We start from the raw sequence: 22,507 nt of genomic DNA, 5'->3' as shown, positions 1-22,507 counted from the left end.
AGCGCAATGAAAGAATATGCCTGCATGGTATACTGCATGATGCCTTCCACTCTTATTTCTTAATTACTGAAGTGACTGGTGATTTCTATTTCCTCATTTCCACGTCTTAGTATCAAACCAATCGATCACCCTACATTGTCATGAAAGCAAAAAAGGAATAACAACTCTCTTCCCTCACTCACTACGATCCAAAAAACGCCATACATTCATCCTCCACCACGTGCTTACCACGTGCTCACCACGTGACACCCCCGAAACTGAAAAACCAAAAAGAGAGTCTACGCGACTCGAACCCCAGCTCAGAATACTAATTTTTTCCGCACGTGGATAGATTGTAGACTTAACAGGTAGTCCAGACCTGGGGCCCAGCGTCCATTCATTTTCCGCACCTGGATATGATAGGCCATCTGAGCTTCGGTGCTCTTTCTTGGAATGCTTGAGGAAATTGAGGCGTATGTAACCTCATGGAATACGATTTCATCTTATATCTCTGAGCCCTTGTGGTATGCGCGGGATGGTCATTCCCTAAATCACGGAATGAAGCAGAGACGGGCTCGAGAGTAAGTAATTACGTGGTGACTGCGATACGATATGGATGAAGGGATTCAGAGTCTATACATACATCACTCGGAAACATCATCATCATCATCATCATCATCATCATCACCACACCGACACCACACCATCCCTTTCCTTTTCTGCTCCTCATTTTTTTCTTCTCCGCCATCTCGATTCGCTGTCCCCTTTACCCGCCTGCACATCTACGAAACCACGTTGTCGCTCCGCGAACCCTTCAACCAACGCTCCCAATACCTTCAAACCCCATTCGAACCCTCCAAACCGATCCTCCGCCGATCCCAGCCCTGCCCCGGAATCTCAAGAACTTAACAGCGTTCGCTGAGGCGTCGGGGTAGAGGCGGTAAGGATATAGCCGCTAGTAACTAACGCTTGGCCCATCCCCTTCCGTCGCTCAACGCCCCGCTAAGGCACCGTTCTTACCATCTTAGGTGGGATACCTCGAAGGTGGCGCATCGGCATCATGCTCCGCAGGTGAACGATGCTGAAGAACCACGACTTCCCATCGTTTCGTTGAAGCGGGGCATGGTTTTGCTGATGGTGAGGTGGTGAAGGGAGGGTTAGGAGCGGGTGAGAGAGATGGGGAGAAGAAAGGGGAGGGGGAGGGGGAGTTGAGGAGTGAGTATGCGGGTATGAGTGCGGTGTCTTTTCGATCTTTAGAGCGGGTAGGGTGGTTAGAGTGGGCAAGATCGGGGGGAGTGGAACGGTGGTTGGGGGAGCGGGTGTGCTGGGGGATAGTACGGGTATGGAGCGAAGCGGGGAAAATGGGGGAGGTGGTAAAAGATGGAGTAGACTGAGCTGAGAAGGTGGTAGACAAGACAGGGTTACTATTACTGAGAGATTCTGCGGATGAGGTGGGTGCTGGCGGAGAGGAAGTGGTGGGGAATGACGGCGTGGTGCTGGAGACTCATACGCATGCGTATTGGGACGGCGAGATAGGTTGGATGTTAGTGTTTGAGGCACTAGAGGGGGTGATTCTACAGAAAGGGGTGGCGAGAGGTGAAGTAGTGGTTGATATTGAAGCGTGGTCTCCAGGAAGGGAGATCAAGTTGTTTGCACTGATGCGCTGGTGATGCACTACCTGTCACTTCCTCCTGTATCAGCATGATTGCTTCTTCCTTTTCGGTGCAGCGGCACTGGTAGCTCTAGGGGGTGTATCACCTCTTTCCTCTATTTATACGGCCCGTATGGCCTCTACAATGGAAGCTGAGTTTTCATTCCCATTTACCTAACACGGGCCTCCTCCTCCTCCATCTCTTGGTTGCAGATCGGAGTCCGAACAACCCCCTCTAAGTTGTGGGTCGTCTCTGGATTCTTTCTTAGTATTCCATATTAGAGGTGCACCCTGACAACGTACCGGCCACATAATGCATCATGCATCTTTGACGCTGATAATCGCAAATATATATATCCTTGCACTTGTATCGTGATGGTCGCTCGAGTCTTTTATTCGGGAATAGGAAAGATAACGATATTGTGTGCGTACCTAGGCCAATATATAAAGAACCGATGGCATTCATTGAGTCGGCCTGGGCGGATTTGTGGGCTTAAAAACGGCTTGGGCTCTGACATGCCCTTCTCGCGTCTCTCTAAATTTAGGTCTAGGCAGATTTCTCATGGTAAGCCTGGGGGTGACACAAGGCTGAGGTCTGCCACGTCGAAAGCCTCATTCTTTCAACCACTCAGATTAACATTCTGCTCCCAACAAGATATGCCGCAGCGCCACGTGTTGAACAGGCTTTCCCTAAGGCGGGACCCTACTAGTAGACCTTGCCTTCTCTTTTCCTTGGAAATATGGAAATTCGCCCCTTGATTTATCTTGCATTTCAGCTCAATCTAAATCATGGAACCCATCAGTGCCGTTGCATCTATCGTAACACTCATTGCGCTTGCCAAAGAAATTTCCTTTCTCACAACCGATTTGTTTCGTGGTCTGCACTCTGCGCCTAGAGAGCTAGCACGACTGCAAGAACAGACCAACCTCATTGTCAAGGAGCTCCAGTGTTTAGAAAGCAATGCAAACCAGTCTGGAATTGACCAACTGCTGGATGGCTCTGAGATTCGCACCTTAGGCGAGGCTCTCAAAGTGGCCAAGTGCAATATAGGTGCTATTCACAAGGAATGTGGAAATCTCGGCCAAAAGTCAAAACGGCGGATAATGTGGGTATTGTTTGAAAAGAAAAAGGCGGAGGAGTATCTGATGCATCTTCAAAAAACGGAGATTAGTTTGAGCGTCGTTTTGCAGCTCACCAATATGTATGATGCGATCACTCCGAACTGTATACAGGACTCTGACCATACATAGGAAAATGACTTCGACAGCCTATGTAGAGACAAAACAGCACTTTAAAAAGACGCAGGATGCCATCGAAACACTCCGCATAGAGCGACAGCTCCAGACGCCTTCCGCGCTTGTTCGACCCAACCAAAATACTTCCAAGACTGCCCCCAAAAGCCAGCGATATCTCAATGCACTCATGCTATCCGAATTCTGGAAGTGGCTTCTAGCCTGCGAGCTGATTATCTTGACAACTACCGACGGATCTCAACTGCGGTATGACTGCCTTGCCATATTCTTACTTCCAACTCTGGCTAGGCGACTGGCAGTTAAGATATCACTCAGCTTTCAGAGACCTTCATCCACATGGAGTAACATAGTTCTCCTTGGTGGTAGGCTCAGCATGGTTAACTATGTGCCCAACGACTCTGAAATCATCATGGCCTGCAGAAAGGGTGATCTTGTTGCGGTCCGCGACCTCTTTCGGCGGGGTAAGGCATCTCCAAACGATGTATCTGAACGATCAAAGACTCTGCTTTGGGTATGTATGCCCATTCCTATGATTGGAGAGTATTAATAGATACAGCATGCTGCCGCAAGTGGATCGACTGAACTTGCAGAATATCTAATCCACGAAGGCACACCGGTTACTTCGTAAGAATTGTTGCCTTAGCTCCGTAAATATAATACTAACATTGTAGATAGAAGCATCCTTCTGGCCGCCGCGTACTGGAGACAACCACAAATTGCGAGACTGTGCTTGAACAATGACGCCGACCCTGAGGTCATAGGAGTGGAAGGATACACGGCAGCGATCCTACTATTCGGCTCCTCTCGTAAGCGGGAACCTCAGACGGAGTTCATTGAGATCCTTGCGTGCAACTCCTTCAGCATCTTTGACGCTCAAGATGATTGTGGTTGGACTGCTCTTCACAGGGCAGCCGCCTTTGGTACGCATGAAGATGTTCGATCTCTTTTGCGACTCCAAGCTTCTGTTGACGTTCGAACTTACAACTTAGAGTGGACGCCACTGTTCTGTGCTGTATGCTTTGGCAACTTGGAGACGATGCAAGAGCTGTGGTCTTGTTACGACAATCCAGGCCAAACCAGAGATCTGCGAGAGTGGAACTTACTTCATGTTGCGGCTGGTGCGGGAAGGTTTAATGTCATGCCTTTCCTTTTGAAAAATGGTGTTGATCCACAGGCTGTCAGCCAGGCGACGTCTCGGTTTGTTCCTCCTTCCCTTGTTGATCGTAGTGTCACGCCTAGCGATGTTGCAAAGAGCTGTGGTGAGGACTCGTATAGGAAGTGGACTGAGATCCCGAAAACTACTGGTTTTAAGTCAAAGGTATCGCCTATAGACATTGACTGGAGTTTGGAGGAGATGCAAGGTAGATATGGGGGTTGTGAGTGCTGCGAGACATGGGGTTTCTCGTTATAGACTTTTGAAATAGAAGACGGGTTTGCAGTTCACTGGGAGCGTGGTTCGCTGGGGTAGGACGTGAGTGGAGGGTTGGCGGATGCCTAGAGGCCTTAGAGCTGTAAAATTCGATTTCAGAACACCATCCTGGCCTGAACCCTCACCACCAAAGATCAGAGTACGATATACAAGATGCCGTACCATTCTAGTGCTGGTGGTTGAGGGGTTTGATAGAAGAAGCAAACAACGCACGGACCGATCAGATAGGTGTCCCGGCTCTGAACTCGAATTACATTTTTCTTGAATGCTAGATGGTAGAGATAAAAAATTTCGATGAGGTTGGTGATGAAGGAGAGAGAAAGTGGGAAAGGGGACAACGCTTAAAATGTTGGGTTGGGGGTCAAATGACTGCTACGGGTAATGGCTTTTGTGAAACGCCTCCATCGGGCGGCTGTGCCTTGTCCAACTACATTCGTTATCGCAGGATCCACTCATGGCAAAGGAGCTCAAGGATTACTTGAAGGTGCAGCTGTTTCAACTTCTCAAACTTTACGAATTCTATTAGAATTTGTGATATCGGCTTGAAAGAGCCTTGGTAGTGGCAGAAACCTCGACACAGGCTTCTGCCTTTGTGTTATACAAGTGTATAGACCGAGAAATCTTCATCTACCACTCCCAACACCCGATTGGTCGTTTTGAGGCCATCCAGCTCCACTTAAAGCAAGGTGCCTGCATACCCAGAGCTCACTCCTAGCCAATCGTTCGCCTAGGCTTTGCGGGATGCGACATCCTTCGCCACTTGCATGTCGTACATTGCCATGAACCTCTTGCCGTCTTCATACTGTTTGTGGCCAGGCGGGTAGACGAACATATCCATTCTCGCCAGCTCCATCTCCCACTTGTATCGCTGAACCCACGCCTCTCGAGTCGGGCGTCGACCCGCCTTGCCAAGGATGAGGGTCAGTTGGTCCCAGAGGGCAGTCGATGCAAGCCATACGAACTTGAAGTCCACTTGAGGAAAGTCCCTCTCCAGCAATAGCTGCGCCAAACGGTCCATAGCCCGATGCATTTGCAGGTTGCTTACCATCGGATCCTTGCTGATCTCGGCGAGAGAAGGAGCATATTCCCCGATTCGCAGTTTGGCCGCCGTTCCCATCGCCGTTGCCAGGCGTTGGATCTTATGCTGACGAATCTCGAATTTCCGACTAAAAGCTGTTGTCATATCGCATGCTGCGCACGAGCAGATGATGTCTAGGTCTGCAAGCTCTTTCTTGCGTTGTTCGAGGGTCAGAAGTGGTCCAGCGTGTGTCTTCGTGAACTCCTCACCAGCCGCAATATCTTTGAGCACAAGCACGGTGAGCACGCCCTCGCCATCGTTGTGTGGCAAGATGTTTGGAACGCATGAGTGCTTCACATGCGCGAAGTCGAGGCGTAGAGCTTCACCGGGGTATGGTGCGAAGTTCTGCGCGTTGCGAGACCACTTGGAGTGTAAGTCTATGACTTAGTCGAGGTATTTGCGCGCTTCGGGGCCCGCGGCGTCGTACGAAGCTTAGGGGTGGTCTTGCAATTCGCGGATCTTGGCGGCGTAGGTGGACAAGGCGAGGAAACGAGCCTCGTTGACGGGAGACAAGGCTTGGAAGACAGGAAAGATATCGCCAAAGCTAGCTCCTCTAGGTCCAACCAGTATGTCTGGCTTGCCGCAGGTGATGCGAGTGCCGGCCTTGATGAAGCACTTCGCGAAGACGCCTTTACCTTGGCCATTGGGCAGGGCTTTGATCTTGCAGAAAGAAGCTAATTCCCTACGTGTAATCAGCGTATGTTCACATTTCTTGCCGCAGCCTGTAGTGCTTCAGGAGACGTGCGGAAGTCGGCAAGATATGACTGTATGAATGACTTACCCTGGGGAAAAGAAGTCGGGAGACCGGCGGCATAGTAGGTCTTTGCTCGTCTGATTTGCGCGACGATCGAGATCACATTCCGCATTTGCGGGGAGTTGAGATCGTTCTCATCCATTGCGTATCCGAGCTCTTTGCGATTGGGGGATTGGGTGGTGGTAGGTGTGGTTGCGGCGGCGGAGTAGGTGTGTCGGAGAAACTGACCTAGGCACGTTGGCATGACGAAGACTCGTGAGCTGCCTTTAGTACTGGTCCTGTGTGGTTAATTCCTAGCGGTCCTTTAATTTCACCTTCCCTTGAGGAGGACTAGACATTCTCCTGCGTCACAAATCATTCAATCTAGCAGTTCTTTCCCATGAAACGACTGAGAAAAAGGGCACGAGTACCTGTACACCCCCCTATAGTATCCGCACACCCCCTTTTTAGTACATGCACACCCCCCCTTCCGTCTGATCTTTTGATTGGCTAGAACGGCTCGGAGCTTCGTCCGGAGCTCTATTCTTACGTGCATCCGTGCCGTACGTGAGGCCGTACGTGAGGCCGTACGTGAGGCTGCTGCAGCCTCTCTATTTTATCATGCATTCTTTCCGTTTCCTGCATACTATATACAGCCGTACGTAAGTGAGGCCGTACTAGGCTCTGCGTATAGCTACACGTAGGCTGCGCAGCCTCTCCATTTTAGTAGCTTTGTATACGTAGCCTGCAGTGCACCGCCGCTAGAGAGGTCATCGCGAATGATCTTCTTCACCTCCTCCGTGCGCTCAAGGCGGCGTAGGACTACGATAGCTGACGCTTTGAGCACAGGTTCGTGGCCGCAATGAGATGCCTCCACCGTCTGCCATATCTAGGTGCCCTCTGGCTGTCGGGTGAGAGTTCCGTGCATAGTACAACCGTTCTTCTTGGTTTCTGTATCACGTACACGATTCTGAGGTTCATAGTAGCCTGCGAAAATACACTGATACCATATCTTTCGGGTCCGCTTGTACTTGTCGGGTTTGCTACGGTACTTCACCAGGCCGTAGCCCTGCGCTGAGGCGTGCGCTTGTATAGCAGTATGCGCTTCCTCTGCCGTAGCGTAGTAGTCTAGCCGTGGCGGCTGGAGGGCCATGGCGAGAGGTAGAGGGAGTGTATTGTGGAGGATGAGGATGTGATTGTTTGTGGCCACGCCGCATTTGGAGAGAGCATTTGGAATTGGTGAGCGGGTTAAGCGAGCGAATCGGAGGCTCCGGAGCAACCCTTAGAGCCAATCAGACGATTAGACGGGTTGGGGGGTGTGCAGGTACCAAAAAGGGGGTGTGCGGATACTATAGGGGGGTGTACAGGTACTCGTGCCCGAGAAAAATGCGGAGATGATGTAACGAGAAGTCTTCATACTGAGGGCTGCAAGAACATGTGATAGATGATTCAAGCCTCCCCATCACGTGATATGAGCAAAGCCGCTTCCAGTCGCCGTTCACGATTCGGTAATTAGGGCTATATACAGCACAGAGCAGTTCAAATTTTACTGCCCTTTATAATGGTGAGATATGTGCTCTCCTATACTTGTCTGATCCCCCATCTTGCGAGTAGATTACTTGCACATGCTCGTGGAAACAGGCTGACTAGAAGTCACGAGTAATGCTTGATGAAAACCTAGAGGCCAAATGTTAGTGGGGTTGGTCATAGGATTCGAGGTGTTATCAGACCTCTTCTGAGACACAAGAAGGCGTGTTGATTGCCATAGAGACTCACGTGCTCGTTACATATTGCCCTCTGTCTACTGAGCCGAACATCCGCCTCGAAGCCCGCAGAGCACAACTTCGAACCCTTCAAATTCTCAAATCACCAAAGAAGTAACATCGTCGTCCTTGATTGCTCTTGATTCATGAGTAGTAGATGAAGCTGAGGGTGGACAATGAAAGGCGTCTGCCGTTCACGGACTGAAAGACACTGAAGAAATATAAAATGAAGAAGCCATCAAACTACGATGACAAGCAAGAGGTATTACAGGGCACCTAATGAGAGTCCGCAGTCGTCCGTTATTACATATCCGGAATATCATCAAGTTGACGATAGAGGCGTGGTGTTGATCGACTGGACATCGGAGTGACGTTGTGAATCTTGGCTAGCTCCCGGCGGACGGGCCGAGTGATTCAGGCCTTCGAGTCCGACCTAGCAGGCAGCTTCTACCTACAAACAGCTGTATTGCTATCCCAAACCTCAGCTATCACTTCTCTACGCCTCCATCTCTTACCTCTCACCATACACGCGCCTGTACCTACGTCCTCCGCTGCATCGCCGCCTTGCTAGCCTCTCTCACCGCCGTCTTGGCCACCGCATGCACCTGCACCGCCGTGTCTTGTCCCCGACCGCCTGCCGACTTGACTCAACCACCACAAGGCTGCACTCTGCCTAAAAGGCGTCTTTACGCCCCGGGAAGCTCTATTGGCACACGAGCCGCCCGTCCATATCCCCGAGCACCATGTTTTCCGAATGTAAGTCTTCAGCACTCTTATCAGACGCCCCGCGAAGCAGCTGATGTCCGCTGTCTCACAACACCAACTCGCGTGACTGACGGGCATGCTCTTTCTTTGCAGATGCCTCGAGATTCCTGGCTCAGTCGCAGTCGCGGCTGTCCATCGGCCAGCCGGAAGCCCCCCTCTCAAATCGCGAACGTTTCGAGCGACGTCGTTCCACTCACCGCAACAGCCCCGCCTCACAATCATACCTTCAGCGACGCAATATGCCAAACCCATATCAACCCAGCGGCTCACGGATAGGCCAGTTTGCCTTCGGGTCGAGGACCTCCGCTGCACCGGCACCATTATTCTACAGCGCGACAGATGAGTTCCGGGAGGAGGATGACCAAGACGAGCATGCCCGAGAGATAGAAGATCTCTACGCCCTTCAAAAGTCACGGCGGCATTTTGGATCGAGTCATCTTACAGAATCATCAGAAGGGGATTATGACGGGGAGCGAGCGTCTGATCCGAACGTGGAAGGGCACGACCTAGAGAACGATCCGCCGGATTATGGGCCTAGGAGGGGTATTAAGAGCTCGTGGCGAGGCGAGAAACCGAACACCAGAGGGAGAGCTGCCGGAGCAGAGCCGCTGGAAGAGCGGGATGAGCGGGACAAGAGTGTGCCGCTATCAGAAGCCAGCGAGCCCAGCAGTGGCGGACGCGGGAAACTTGTGGATGTAGAGCTTGCATCTACTATCCGAGGCAGCATGGAAGATCTTAGGGCTGAATTAGACGCGGATGGGCACTTTCTAGGCGATACAAATGACCAACCGCCAGCATTCCAGCAGTTCCGAAACGCTCCCCGACGAGTCCGAAGTCCACGAACACGATTACCAATACATAAAGAAACAGACGAGGAAGCGTTACTAGACAACCCACGGCCAATAAGTCCAGATCGGGAGAGCGTGCCAGCAGAAGTCCAGCCGGAGCCTTTAGCGTCACCACGACACGATCGGTTTTGGGCAGAGGTCTTCATCATCGGCCATTGCGCGCTGATTGGGGCCTTTTTCATCACCCTGTTGCAGACCTCTCCGCCAGATCAAAAGCATCCGATAGGGGATACCATTTACACCGCCCTACACTCATCCTTCCACCTCCTTGCGGTCTACTCGCTCGTTTCGATCGTAGTTGGATTACTTTGGCTGGCCATGCTGCGATCTTTCGTAAAACCCTTGATTTTAGGTATCGTGGTATCCGTGCCTGTCATATTATTTGCCTTCTTCTTGTATCCTCTTGTGTCCAGCTTCAAAGGAACATGGCACGGAGGTAGCGTTCAGGACAAGGCTATGCGCTGGTTCTCTTTTGTGCCCGCTGTTCTTGCAGTCACGTGGGTGTACACAGTCTGGAAAGGACGTCACTCTCTGACCCGAGCCACCGAACTCCTCGAGTTCACAGGCCGGATCTTGACAACCATGTCACCACTCCTTCTTGTTGGCTTTGCAACGCTGGCGACAGTTGTACTTTGGACTTGGCTCTGGATCTTGATGTTCACACGACTCTTCCTCGAAGGCCACTTTTCCAAGACTCGGAACCTATTCATCATAGACTTCGGCACCTGGTGGCTCGGCGCAGCTTTTGTCCTGGATTACTTCTGGACACTAGCGGTCATCTCCGGGATACAACGAGCGACAACAGCAGCAACTGTCAGCCAGTGGTACTTCCACCGCAACTCAGTGCCGTCACCCTCACCACGAGTCGTCGTTCAGGCATCTGCCATCCATGCTTCAACAATCATGTTCGGCACGATATGTCTGTCAACGTTCTTATCTCTGGCTGTCCGACTCCCTCTCATCATACTTCCTCGCCGCGTCGCGGGCATCATTTCCATGTTTGCCTACTCTCTCATCCCCACTCCGATCGCCTCCCTCACCAACCCCTTGACGTTGACTTACGCCTCTGTTCATGGACAACCTCTCGGCGTCGCAGCACGCAACCTTTCTCAGATGTCGTTCGTCTCAAACACCTCACCAACGACAACCCTAAGCCCAGGGTCCTTCTCCTCCCCGACCGGGACATCTCTAGTCCCGTACCGCCTCGCAAAGCTCCTCCTCCACGCCACCCGCTTCATAATGTGTCTTACCCTCGGCTTCGGCGGCTGGGTCACCACAGCACGCATGATCGAGGTCTCCAACTCCGGCGTCAAGGGCAGCATGTACGCCTATGTCATCGGCATCATCGCAGGCGCCATCGGGTGGGGTATACTCGGTGCCATGGAGGGCGTCCTCGGAGGCATCCTTGACGCACTAGTCGTCTGCTGGGGCAGTGAAGTTGGCGTACACGGCTTCGGAGAGGTGCGGTACTGCCGCGAAGCTGGGGATTTGTTCGCCGAAAGGCCTAACGGTGGCCGCTTCCGTTGACATCTGAACGTATATAGAAGCAGTGCTTGACTTGTCGTATCCGAGCGGGTGATTTTTCATACAGCGTGGGTTGTGGCTCAGGACTTGAGCTCCCCTAATGGTAAGCGCGGGTAGTTTGGCGTAGGGCTAGTGAGTGTTTGATTTTTGTAGGTTCAACCCCAGATGGGGTTGGCGGAATTTCATCATTATTTTCACATTATCGTTGTGGTGTCGTACTTCTCAATGCTTCATGGTGTGTCGTGATGTGGAACCCCTCTGTCTCATGATCATTTGTCATATGACCTGATGGAGTGCGTCCTACGCACCTCCATACATCTCCACCGTATATACCCATCAATACCCCCACTCGATCGCTCTCTCCAAAGCATCAAAAACATCAAAAACATACACCACGAAAACCTAAAATAAATAGCTCCCTCTCGGGATTGAACCGAGGACCTCGTGATTGGCTCTACTGGTAACCAGAGAGTTGATTGCCACGTTGTTTTATCCACCTAGCCTGTTTCCAGGCGCTGGCTAGTTACGAGTCACGCGTTCTACCACTGAACTAAAGGAGCTGATTTGATGGGGATTGGTGCCGTTTGATCCGTATGTATGGCTTCAGGAGGTTCGAACTTGGGGGGCTTGAGGTGGGGTGGAGGGTGCATGGTTTGCGCACGAGCTTTTGTTACTCGCGTGGCGAGTCGGTGCGCCTCTTACTTTATTACTTCTTACTCACTGATCACTGGCAAAGAAACACCGAAGAAAAAAGCACCCCGCAGAAACGAGGGCCGTCAAAGGACACGCGGAATAAAGCGGCAAAACAATATAGCTCCCTCTCGGGCTTGAATCGAGACTCTTTTCGGCGAAGTGATCAGTACTAGCTACCTCTCCCCCAGTCAGTTAGCAGCGCCAGCCAGACCAGACTGTGCAGACTAGGTACTACCTCAAGTCACGCGCCCTACCACCAAGGCCAGAGAGCTGATTGCATGCCGGTGGATCCACGGGATGGGTAATGGAGGGCAGCGCGTATGCGTCTACTCTCAACGTGTCCACTCCAAGCCCCACCCCCTTCCCTCGTAAATTCCAGTCTACTTAGCAACTGTCCACCAAAAAGAGAAGTCTAGGGGTATGGGAAGGGATGCAAAGAAGAAAGGAGCAAAAAGGTAATGCCGCTTCACGGGATCGAACCGTGGACCTCGTCATGACGGAACGCGGGTGGGCGTGCTGTACAAGTGACGCGCTATACCACTTAGCTAAAACGGCGATTGGTGGATTTGGGGTGGTTGCGGTGGAAAGGAGGTCATAAAGGTGAGGAATAGGAGTTAAGGGCGGGAGAGAGGGGGGGAGGGATAGAAGAAAAGAAGAGAAGGGCTCGGTGAATAAACGAGAATTGAGTAGGAGGTTTGGCGTATATAAGGGATACTTTGGCTTGTGAGGTTGCCGTGTCTGCCTACAGTCTCGGCACAGGTAAGCATATCCTAAGCTCTATGCCTCATGTTTGATATACACCAAAGCTAGCTATATCGCCAGGCGGTCCTGCCTTTTGTGGTACAGTACTCGCCACTTTAGCATTGGATACTACTATGTATGAGCTGTGACTTGCTATCACGCGTCAAACATTCCGACACGATAGGTTCTACCTTATCAGACGTCTCATTTCGCCTTCTACGCTTCCACGCTGCGGTTTGTTTCTCTTTGATTCTCTGAGACCTCAGATTCGCTCTCACGTGCACCATCCCCACAGAGCTTTGACCATATTTTCATATCGCTAAGCAGTGGTAGACGAGAGTGCACAATGTAGCGAGGCGCTGTACCTTAGGCTTCGGGGTGGCGCAGCGGATCTTCCGAGATCTAGAAGACAGGCTAGAAGAGGGTATACGAACGTATAACCTGGTGCTGTGCCTACCTCAGGCAATCACGTTAGCAAAGCGTCACCTTCTCTTCTGCAAATTCTCCCCGCTCAACAGCAGCAACGCCTTCACCGCTCATGAAGCCTTCCACATAGCACTCTCCAATCACCTCCGCGCAACCTCCATCATGCCCTGGGTCAACGCATCTCCTAAGTAGCACTGGCATAGCTGCCCCAAATAGCACATAGACTCTATCCCCCCTTTCCACAATCGCTGGCACCAGTGCCATTTCCCCACTTTTCAACACCGCCAACCGCCTCCCAACTATCGAGTGACTAATATAATATATGTCTGGAATACAGGCCTCCTTTAGATGATCAAGCTTGTTGCCAGCATCGGCAACAGGGAAATACTCCTTCAACGGCTTCCCGCCAACCCGAAACGCGCCCACACTCCGCCGGGCCTTCTCAAAAAATACAAATTGATCTAGATGCGGCTGCGTCCAAGGTGCCTGCTCTACCAGCTGCGTCGTAAGCTTCTCGAACTCTTCCCCGATGGTGAACTTCAGGGTTTCGGCATGGTTGTCAGCTTCGGCGCCGCACCAAGGGATGTCGGCGAGCGCGGAGGTGTCGCTGGCGCTGTTGGATGAGGGATTTTGGTTTAGTGTTGCTATGAGGGTCTTGATTACGGCTTTGGCATTGCCATACGGGTTCAGCTCGGTGGAGGGTTGCGTGACGTTTGACGGATTGGCGGAGACGGGGCCGCCATATACGGGGCCTTCTGCGGAGAAGCCGTCGACTTCGCCGATACAGAAGCCGTGGCAGTGAAGATAGTCTCCGGAGAAGGAGATGGGTCTGTGACGGTAGCCATCTGCTCGTGAGGTGATGCGGCGCTTATCTAGGCCGAATAACGCTTTGCGGGTGATATCAGATGAAGGTGAGTGGGAGTCGTAGTCGAAGCTGCGCTGGTAGAAAAGGTAGCAGCGGTCGAGGGGCTGAGTCCAGTCTGTCACCCATGATGGCTTGGTCGTTTGCCGCTGAGAGCGGAAGAAAATGGCATCCAGTTCGCCTGTTTCTTCGATAAATATTTTCATGAAGTCGGCAAAGACCTGGTTCGCGGTGGCAGAGTAGTCGACATCGATTCTATCTAAGATGTTTTTGGGAAGAAGACCTAACAGGCCGTATATGTGGTCTCGTGGGTCTGTAGCAATACCCATTATCCCTAGACTGAGGACTGGGATCGCAAGCTCGATGGCGTCTACCGCTTGATGTCGCTCTACCGCACGACATACGGAACGCAAGAAGTCGAAATTTTGAAGCAGCCCGGTAATATTGATATCTTCCAACTCATGCCATGGGCCTCCTAATATCCCATCGAGCTCTACTTTCGGTAGCTCCATCACCAAGAATAAAGAGACGGTGCGCCACTGCTCGAGCAGCAGTCTCGAGTTCCTGCAAGCGACGATGATAGGATCTGCGCCGACTGCGAGCTCTTGAATTACCCAGACGCGGTGCCAATATGGGTGAAAGATCAGCCTCATCATTGTGGCAATAGCTTCCTTAAAGAGACCGTATTGGTCGGCATTACGCTTCAGGTCAGCATAAGTCAAGCCTTCGTTCACCGAAGGTGAGAGGTTGCGGATGAATCCAAAAGCTTCATCGCACCCTTCCCAGCCATTTCCTAGAGCAACGACAACGCCCAAGGCTCCAGCGAAAATGCTCCGCATTCGCTTGATCTCGTGGGATCGCTCTATCTGGTCTTCCTGGTTGATGCAAATGGCATCTGCCCATACTCGAAGCGGCCCATTTGAGTTCTGCGTTTGTGCAATCGGATGTACATTGCGGAGTGCTGCATCGAGATTTTCGGTAACTGCAAACGGAACTCCATTCAGGATGATGTGTTTCGGTTTTTCTGGAGAGCCCCACGTGTATGATAACGCGATGTAGTCACCCCAGGAGTAACGAAACCGGGATGGACCGATCTCAAGAGCTTTTTCAATCGCGCCATTCGACCGGACTGTCGTTCTCACATGATCTTTCCATAGCCGTAGTCTCTCGTGTGGTAGCTCTTGGACCGCTGTTTCATTATACCACGTTAGATACTCATGAGAATATCCAGACTGGGAGAGAGCATCTAATGAGCAATGTATGGGCTCATCTGCAGTAGCCGGATAGGGCGGGAGGAGAGTTAGGAGCCGGAGTTCATCTTTCGGCAGAGGCTGATAGGTCATTACTTGATCTTCCACCTGCGAGCATGTTAACTTAGTGCAAAAATATAAAGCAAGAAAAAATAAGGCTTACAGAAGCCGTACCTTCTCTCATTGTGCAAGCGTTGAAGTTTACCGCATGTCTGAGGAGCTAGACCTCGGGAAGCTTTCCTTGCCCCGCGAAGCCAAGCACCCCTAGTCTCGAAATGGTGTTGTAATTCCATTGTTACTATGTGAGAGCCGAAGCATTAGTAGTGTTTATTCACACATATTCGAGGCTTGCATCTGGTGCGGAACTCTAATTAGCATTAGATACTACTTGTCTTTCTACAACTCCTCTCTCACCCCGGCACTTCGTGTCAATGCAGCCCCTCCTTGAAATACCTAGGTAAGGGTGAGGTAGTGTCGTTGGGGGCGGAAAGGAGGATGAAGCATAGGATAGGTGGAAATAAGAGGAGATGGGTGAATATATAGAAATCTGGTGGAGGTGTGAAGTAGAGACAGACGTTGGGTGACGGGATTGCCGTGACAGGCACCTGGGTAAGTGCATCTCTTGCTTCGTTCCTCATGACAATAGATACTACGACCTATAACTCGCTATTAACGGCGGAATCCGTCACTAAAAGCGACACTGCACCTACGTAGAGCTGAGGACAACGTCAATCTCTCACTGGATAGGTTCCATCTTGTCAGTCGTCTCATTCCACCTTCTAGCCTTTTATGCTGTGCCTGGTGTTTCTTTGATTCTACTAAACATGAGATTCGCTCTCACGTACATCATCTACACAAAGCTTTAACTACACTACCATTCCGGTCGCCCTCACAATGACACTAGCCATCGCACTGCCCGTCTATGTACATTAGCTCCGAACGCGGCCGGCCCATTTCGATCCTGTTTCTTTTGCGTTTGGCGCTACAGCCTTGCTATTATATGCGCATCCTATCTATCGTCGTCCCATACCCGACAGCAACCATCCATCAGCTATAATCTCGAAGGGCGTTTTCAACATGCTTACAGCAGATACTATACATCTTCAATCTTTTTCGAAGGACGTCAAAATCAGTCGGCCTTCTTCCGTGGTGGCGTACAACGTGACAATACCAAAAATTGCTATAGTGTAAGCTTGTATGCATTCTTGCTAGAATTCTAGACCCCATGCAATCACATAGAACAAGGCACAAGACAAACTATAAGACATATCGTAGTAAAAGAACGGAGCAAACACCTCGTAGGCTATATTAGTATGCGATTAAGCCCTCTTCAGGAGGTACGTGGCTCCCTCCTTCCCAACTATCCCGTTAGACTTCGAATGCTAAAGTAACGTATCAGAGCCCGTCCGGGTCATTGTCCGAGTCCGCAGTGGTTGTCTCCGTAGGGCACGCTCCCATCGCGATGGGTACAAAAATGGTGGCTCTTCAACCCACGCAACTGGACATACCGCTCTTTACGCTATCAAGCCAGCCATTAGACTAGACCAGGCTTTTATGTCAGGCAAGCGTATACATCCATAGCAAAGAGGCCTGTATAAAAAAATCTCATGTTCTTTTCTTCCTTCATTGTTCGCCGATGACACGGTTAGTGGAAGGCTTTGAAGAAACATTGTTCAGGTTAGGAAGGAAGCATTCACTTGCCAAATCTTTCATTTCTAGATTGCAGCGACTTAGCATTCACTCTAGACGTCGACCAGTGAAAGCACAAGACTTGGCAAAGATTTCCATCGTCTCGGAAACCTCCTCACTCACATCATTGTGCTATCTAAACTATATATTTGTCCTCGATCTTATCTTCAAAAGGCTTCCATCACAATCACACACCATTCTATCTACCACCCACATCACGGCACTCAGCACCAACCTTCGCTGGAGCACCACCTACAAAGTCAATTACCAAGTCAACTACCAAATCAACTACCACACTGCCAACCGATTCTCTCACCCACCATGTCCGTCCGCATTCCCACCGGCTCCAGGGCATTCATCGCAGACCACCTCACCAACCTCGATCCCAATAGTCCCGCAATGATCGAGGACTGCCCAATCTGCACCGAGGATATCAGCGTAAACCACCTCGCCGCTCAAGTCACCGGTATTGCCAATTGCCACCACGTCTTCGGCCGGCAATGCCTGATTGATTGGCTCCGAAGCGACAACCACAATAACAACAAATGCCCCATGCGTCGAACTAGGCTGTTCAGATGCAGGCGGCAGCCCAGAGCCGAACAGCCAGGCCAGGGACAACGCCGTATCGCATATAGAGATGCGGATACGATGACGACTGCGCAATCTGAGAGGCGCCTCCGTATTTACATGGCGAGCCGTCGCCGGTGGAGAGCCCGTAGATAGGGGAGTTCTGCTGCGGTGGCTGTACTGGCGAGAGGTTTTGCTTCGCCTAGACAGGCATTCGGAGATGATAGAGAGATGGTTTCTTTGGTTGCATGTATGAGCCTAAATAGGGACAGTCATTGGAAATCCTCTGGGCAGTCACTGAGTCACTGATTACGAGATTCCGTCTTCAGCGTGTCTTCAGCGTGTCTTCAGCAGCGTCTCTATCAAGCGCTCAGGGGGAAAACGAGTTTGAGATCTTAAACGATTTTGAAGCTACTACTAAGCACTGTAAAGATCGTAAGTGGAAATACACTATAATGTCATATGAATTGCCCCTAAATGAATGGCAAGTGATCTATTTCAAGCATCATCTCACCACAGAGCAGAAGAGTACGATTCCATTATCAATCTTGAGCTTGTCATACAGTCAAATCCCCACCACCTACTTCGTATCATGCCCCTGTTCAGCGTACTTCATCCTCAAAACTCTCCTCCGTACCTATGCAGTGATGCTATCTCATATGCCACCTCTAGCACGCCGCCTCGCGGCCGCCTCGCGCACTTGTAGCGTTACTGACAGTTCGAGGAGAGCAAAATTAGCACTTTCATCTTCCGAGGATGCATCTTAGCATTCCGAATCGTCTATTGTCGCAGGGAAAACCCCCTAGATAGGTTGCTTTCTGAGGCGATGCGTGACCTAGACCATCATTAAAACAGGCTCAAGTTGTAGTCAGAGCTGCTTGAGTAAGTGCAAGGTCCAACTAAGTTATGTATACCAAGCGTTACAAATCACTTCAGATATTCCATAGAGTATTTTGTGACTATAGGCAGGGCCTCTTGTTATGCTAATCGTACACCTCCCTCTCATCTGATCTTCTAACTAGCTAGATCGGCCGGGCTAACTCCTTAAAGCTTCCTCTTGTGGTCTTATACGAGCGCAGACGGCGATACAGGTAGGCCAGGCTTGATGGAACGAAGCCTTCATAAGGGGAGATTTAATTAGTTTCAGCATCCTCCTTAGCACGTAGACACGGCAGGTAGCAATATAAGAAATAGAAAGGCTGCATACCTACAGCTACGTGTACTGCTATATATACAGCTGCGCGTACCGCTATATATACAGCTGCGCGCCAGGCTATATATATAGCTGCGCGTATGTCTGTATATACGCCATCACGTACGCATTATATACGGCCTCTTATATAGCTAGATATACAGCCTTATATACAGTATCACGCACAGCATTCCATACAGATAAGTGAATTGGAAAGGATGCACGTGCGGACGCGCGTGATAATAGAGCTCCGGACCAAGTTCCGCGCCGCTCTAGCCAATTAGAAGATTAGATGAGAGGTGGGGTGTACGTGTAGCGAAAAGGGGGTGTACGATTAGTAGTCCCCCTTGTTCTGGTTATGGCGATAGGCACGCTCTAATAACTGTGACCCTTTTCCTTAGGCGTCCAAATTAATCCAGCGAGCGATCACTCACTCTAGATATCGACTATGGATACCACAAGGCTTGGCAAAGACATCGCAGCCTCCTCGCCGCTTCCGAACGCTCCTTATTCACATCGTGGTGCAACGTAAGCTATATGCACTCCATCTTGACTTCCAGAGTTTCCCATTACACCCACATATCATACCACCTACCATCCACTATAGAAATCGACACTTACTTCGCTATAACTTCACCTACTAAGCCACTTACCAAAAGCCTCATACACTATGTCCTTCAGAGGCCCGGTCGAAGACTGCTCGGAGTTCATCGAAAACTGTCTCACCAACATCAAGGGCAGCACTTCCGCGCTCCCAGACCACTGCCCAATCTGCCATGACCCATTTTCCGCTTCCCACCCAGCCGTCCAAGTTACCAACATCCCCAATTGCAACCACATATTCGGCCGCGACTATCTCGTCAACTGGCTCTCAGGCAACAACCGCAACAGCAACACGTGCCCGTTGTACCACACTACTCTGTACGGAGTTTCGCTGCAGCTCATTTATGAAGCGCTACGACGGATACAACGCCGGCTCGACGATTACAGCAGTGGCATAAGGCCTGCGCGATCAGAGGAGAAGCTGGCTAGAGCCGCACAGCAGGCCAGAGACGAATTGCGACAACAGGCGGACCTCATAGTTGCGAAACATCGTCGCACTGGCGGGACTCTACCCGTAACACCGGCGCGTTTCGAGGAGCTGGTCAGCGAACTACGCCACCAAGATGAGAAGAGAGCTCGACAGTATACAGAGGACCTCGACCGAGCGTACAGAAACCTAGAGCGGGAGGCAGGAGAGCTGAGGCGGTATATAGATGAGGTGGATGAAGCGAGGCAGAGGGAGGAATAGAGGGTTGAGATTTGATAGGTGTGCATGTGTTGGTGACGGGTTTGTCTTCCGTTTGATCGGTATAGACTGTCGATACAGGAATGCCTCTTTTTGCTGCGCTTAGAACCAGTTTAGACATGGATATTGGGATAATCTGGCCAGTCAGTGTCCACGGGACGCTGTCTTCTCGTCAGGTCAAGGTTTTCAGCGGCAGCTCTAGTCAACCTCTACATGAAAACAAGGTTCGAGGCACTGAAGCTTTGTTCGGGAACGCTCTAGAGTACTGCGAAGATCAACGACATGATTATAGACTAAGAAGGCATAGGAAATCTTACGTGCAGAGATCAGATGGGTATCAATCAGACGGCGGTGATGTGTTATTCTATTCTAACGTGACGTGATTAGGGGCATCATATAAAGTCGTCCAAATCCCAGTCAAAGCTGTCAAGAAAGTGCGAAGTCCTGAGTGATATGTATACACCATGCGTCAGAAGCTACCTGAGCTGCTTGACAGAGTAGTGGCCCCCTCCGACTCTATGGCTGAGAAGTATTCACGTGACCAGTACTAACCTATTTTGCCCTAGTTTCTTCAGCCTCAGCCTCCCTCCATCTGTTTTGTGATCCACATTGATTCTACACAATCAATAGGCAATCCCATAACGCCTTTCTAAAATGTGAAACAAGCTAGCAGATCCTAGGAGGATACTGCATTTCCACGGTGACAAGGGGTAGAAGCTCTAGCTGACTCCCAAGGTGACACTCGTCACCTCCATTCCCACAACGAAAGGCCCATTCAATCTCGTTGAATATGACGAACTAAAAATTACCAAGGCAGATGGGTCTAAGCTACCATGTCCAGACTGTTCAAGAGCAAATCTTACCCAGTCGCACCCCTCCCATCGCTTACCGTTGCCGGATATCGACTTCAGTCTCGTTGCCTTCTTTTACTTGGCACCAGTAAACATGCAGCTTCCAACATTCCAGTGTGAAGGCGAAACCTTGGAAATAAAACCGCTAGAACATGTGCTCATTCGGTAGTCCGGCAGTCCGACACTGTGTTAGGCTTGGTACAGAGCAGAGATGTATAAAGCTACAGTCCCCGTCTCTTTGATCCTCCAGATCGATCCTATTTGCCTCACAAGGAAGAAGAGCACTCTATTCTAACCAATTAGACGGAGTTTCAAGCATTTGATTTTTCATCCCCCAACGTTTTACGGCAAAATCCACAGCCAAAGATATGTCAAGCCATAATTTCCCATTCCTACCAGACATGTCAAATACATTCGAGCCAGTAGACGAGGAGATTGTATCGCCCGAAGCTGCTGCTCGTAAAGGTGGAGCTGCTGCTCGTAGAGGTGGGGCTGCTGCTCGTAGAGGTGGGGCTGCTGCTCGTAGAGGTGGGACTGCTGCTCGTAGAGGTCAAAGTAAGTCGTTCGCCCTTATGAAGTTATCCGTCGCAATATACTGATGAGTATACACCCCAGCTCCAGGCGGATCCGCTTTAGACCTAGCAGCTGTCGATTTCGCAGCTGTGCTTGCGTCCAACAGACCAGTATTGGCCATGTTCAACAGTCAGGGACAGTTGCATTACGACTCGTCTTCTCAAACCACTTCCAATGGAAACGCGCCACACGTTCTCATGTTCGACTCAGATGTCCAAGTGAACGTTGGTAGTACCAACCCTTTCTCCCAGAATCGCGCTCGAGCGGCTCGCCCACTTCCCGCTGCGCAACCAACCGCTCAACCCATTCCATACTCGATGAGTGGTCCTCAGTTCGACGCTTCATTTCCCGCTTTTTCATCGTCCGCTCCACCTCAGCAACCCAACGTCTACTCCGGAGCAGAAGCTTCGTGGAGCACGATGGAACCCGCAATGTCTTACCAACAACTAAACCTCTCCACCAAACCAGAGCCAATGTGGGGCCAAACAAAAAACAAGGCATCTTACCAACCACCAGACGTCTTGTCCGGACTAGGAACTGCGTGGGACGCAACGGGAAACGCGGCATTTTACCAACAATCAGATCTTTCCCCCGGACCAGGAACTTCGTGGGGCAAAGCAGGAAGCGCGCCATCTTACCAAGTCCCTACTTTCGATGTCTCAAATTCATGTGATCACAACTTGGGTATTTGCACTGGATTCTGTGCCTCATTTCTTTGACCGAATCCATGTTTTCCGAGTTTGATATCTCACGGGCGGCGACAGGCAGTCACCCACGATAAAGCTGCTTCGGTGCCTGGCCTGCAAGGAGAAACGGGATCCGACAGTTGCGCCGATTTACTTCAGAAAGCTTTGTCCTACATTCAAAAAATTGCTTTAGACGGGGTTATATTTGCATTTGGGGACTAGATGTTTACGAAATATGGGCGTGCTCTTCTAGATTTTCTTTTCATCTGTCATTAGGAAGGAGTTCGATTTGGAGGTTGACTTTTATAAATCCAATATGCTTTGGAAGCATCTCATCCCATCATTAGCGTATAACATGATTCCCAAGGCCATATTTGATGATGTGGACCCACGTTGGCATATACCTCGTGAATGTACTTACACCTGCACAGCCAAAAGAAGAAGCTTAATAGCCCTCCGCATGCGCCCTCAAATCCGCTTCGGATCCGGCCGCGTCTTCCTCTTTGCACAGCGTCCATCAAGCCCTCATCTATACTTCCTTAACCTTCTCCCTAGTGCTCCCTTCAAGAGCCTCTTGTAGAGGTACGACTGGGACCTCGGAAAGCCACAGAAAAATCATCGCTTGTGCGTTGATACCGTGAAGCCGCATGCCGTGGTGCCACCTT

General features: G+C 50.7%; 9 protein-coding genes and 2 non-coding genes across 11 annotated transcripts; 6 read left to right on the top strand and 5 right to left on the bottom strand.

Moving 5' to 3' along the window:
* Positions 1-366: 366 nt before the first annotated feature.
* Positions 367-941, top strand: BDZ99DRAFT_287246 (uncharacterized protein). The gene has a single exon (XM_033714071.1). The coding sequence runs from the start codon at positions 596-598 to the stop codon at positions 899-901; it is 306 nt and encodes a 101-aa protein (XP_033577669.1). The 5' UTR covers positions 367-595; the 3' UTR covers positions 902-941.
* A 1,478-nt stretch (positions 942-2,419) lies between these two features.
* On the top strand, positions 2,420-4,352 carry BDZ99DRAFT_561035 (ankyrin; the record flags this gene model as incomplete). The annotated part of the gene is made up of 5 exons (XM_033727310.1): positions 2,420-2,832; positions 2,882-3,395; positions 3,441-3,508; positions 3,560-4,260; positions 4,324-4,352. The coding sequence occupies 5 exons, from the start codon at positions 2,420-2,422 to the stop codon at positions 4,350-4,352; spliced, it is 1,725 nt and encodes a 574-aa protein (XP_033577668.1).
* Positions 4,353-4,844: 492 nt separating this feature from the next.
* On the bottom strand, positions 4,845-6,389 carry BDZ99DRAFT_561033 (uncharacterized protein; the record flags this gene model as incomplete). The annotated part of the gene is made up of 3 exons (XM_033727309.1): positions 4,845-5,768; positions 6,027-6,113; positions 6,173-6,389. The coding sequence occupies 3 exons, from the start codon at positions 6,387-6,389 to the stop codon at positions 5,041-5,043; spliced, it is 1,032 nt and encodes a 343-aa protein (XP_033577667.1). The 3' UTR covers positions 4,845-5,040.
* A 1,958-nt stretch (positions 6,390-8,347) lies between these two features.
* On the top strand, positions 8,348-11,234 carry BDZ99DRAFT_441246 (uncharacterized protein). The gene is made up of 2 exons (XM_033717759.1): positions 8,348-8,643; positions 8,746-11,234. Exons 1-2 carry the CDS (start codon positions 8,631-8,633, stop codon positions 11,025-11,027), a joined length of 2,295 nt encoding a protein of 764 aa, XP_033577666.1. The 5' UTR covers positions 8,348-8,630; the 3' UTR covers positions 11,028-11,234.
* A 203-nt stretch (positions 11,235-11,437) lies between these two features.
* On the bottom strand, positions 11,438-11,584 carry BDZ99DRAFT_t44. Its single transcript has one exon. It is a non-coding gene; the product is annotated as a tRNA-Thr (tRNA).
* Positions 11,585-12,176: 592 nt separating this feature from the next.
* Positions 12,177-12,272, bottom strand: BDZ99DRAFT_t43. The gene has a single exon. It is a non-coding gene; the product is annotated as a tRNA-Thr (tRNA).
* Positions 12,273-12,448: 176 nt separating this feature from the next.
* Positions 12,449-15,180, bottom strand: BDZ99DRAFT_570029 (HET-domain-containing protein; the record flags this gene model as incomplete). Its single annotated transcript, XM_033727950.1, has 2 exons — positions 12,449-15,104; positions 15,160-15,180. The coding sequence occupies 2 exons, from the start codon at positions 15,178-15,180 to the stop codon at positions 12,930-12,932; spliced, it is 2,196 nt and encodes a 731-aa protein (XP_033577665.1). The 3' UTR covers positions 12,449-12,929.
* Positions 15,181-15,311: 131 nt separating this feature from the next.
* BDZ99DRAFT_462044 (uncharacterized protein) lies at positions 15,312-15,726 on the bottom strand. Its single transcript, XM_033719749.1, has one exon. The coding sequence runs from the start codon at positions 15,632-15,634 to the stop codon at positions 15,425-15,427; it is 210 nt and encodes a 69-aa protein (XP_033577664.1). The 5' UTR covers positions 15,635-15,726; the 3' UTR covers positions 15,312-15,424.
* A 1,280-nt stretch (positions 15,727-17,006) lies between these two features.
* Positions 17,007-17,712, top strand: BDZ99DRAFT_561031 (uncharacterized protein; the record flags this gene model as incomplete). Its single annotated transcript, XM_033727308.1, has 1 exon — positions 17,007-17,712. The coding sequence occupies one exon, from the start codon at positions 17,007-17,009 to the stop codon at positions 17,406-17,408; it is 402 nt and encodes a 133-aa protein (XP_033577663.1). The 3' UTR covers positions 17,409-17,712.
* Positions 17,713-19,002: 1,290 nt separating this feature from the next.
* BDZ99DRAFT_561029 (uncharacterized protein) lies at positions 19,003-19,735 on the top strand (the record flags this gene model as incomplete). The annotated part of the gene is made up of 1 exon (XM_033727307.1): positions 19,003-19,735. The coding sequence occupies exon 1, from the start codon at positions 19,115-19,117 to the stop codon at positions 19,733-19,735; it is 621 nt and encodes a 206-aa protein (XP_033577662.1). The 5' UTR covers positions 19,003-19,114.
* Positions 19,736-20,877: 1,142 nt separating this feature from the next.
* Positions 20,878-21,875, top strand: BDZ99DRAFT_570027 (uncharacterized protein; the record flags this gene model as incomplete). The annotated part of the gene is made up of 2 exons (XM_033727949.1): positions 20,878-21,138; positions 21,199-21,875. The coding sequence occupies exons 1-2, from the start codon at positions 20,952-20,954 to the stop codon at positions 21,873-21,875; spliced, it is 864 nt and encodes a 287-aa protein (XP_033577661.1). The 5' UTR covers positions 20,878-20,951.
* Between the last annotated feature and the right edge of the window lie 632 nt (positions 21,876-22,507).

The sequence above is a fragment of the Mytilinidion resinicola genome (assembly GCF_010093595.1).
Source record: "Mytilinidion resinicola strain CBS 304.34 unplaced genomic scaffold BDZ99scaffold_8, whole genome shotgun sequence".
NCBI classification, from domain to species: Eukaryota; Fungi; Ascomycota; class Dothideomycetes; order Mytilinidiales; family Mytilinidiaceae; genus Mytilinidion; species Mytilinidion resinicola.
The sequence above is the reverse complement of the archived record's forward strand: the minus strand, read 5'-3'. Positions and strand labels throughout refer to the sequence as shown.

Excerpts from the sequence above, each read along its gene's own strand:
- BDZ99DRAFT_287246 (XM_033714071.1), top strand. The coding sequence starts at position 596 with ATGAAGGGATTCAGAGTCTATACATACATCACTCGGAAACATCATCAT.
- BDZ99DRAFT_462044 (XM_033719749.1), bottom strand. The coding sequence starts at position 15,634 with ATGAGGAACGAAGCAAGAGATGCACTTACCCAGGTGCCTGTCACGGCA.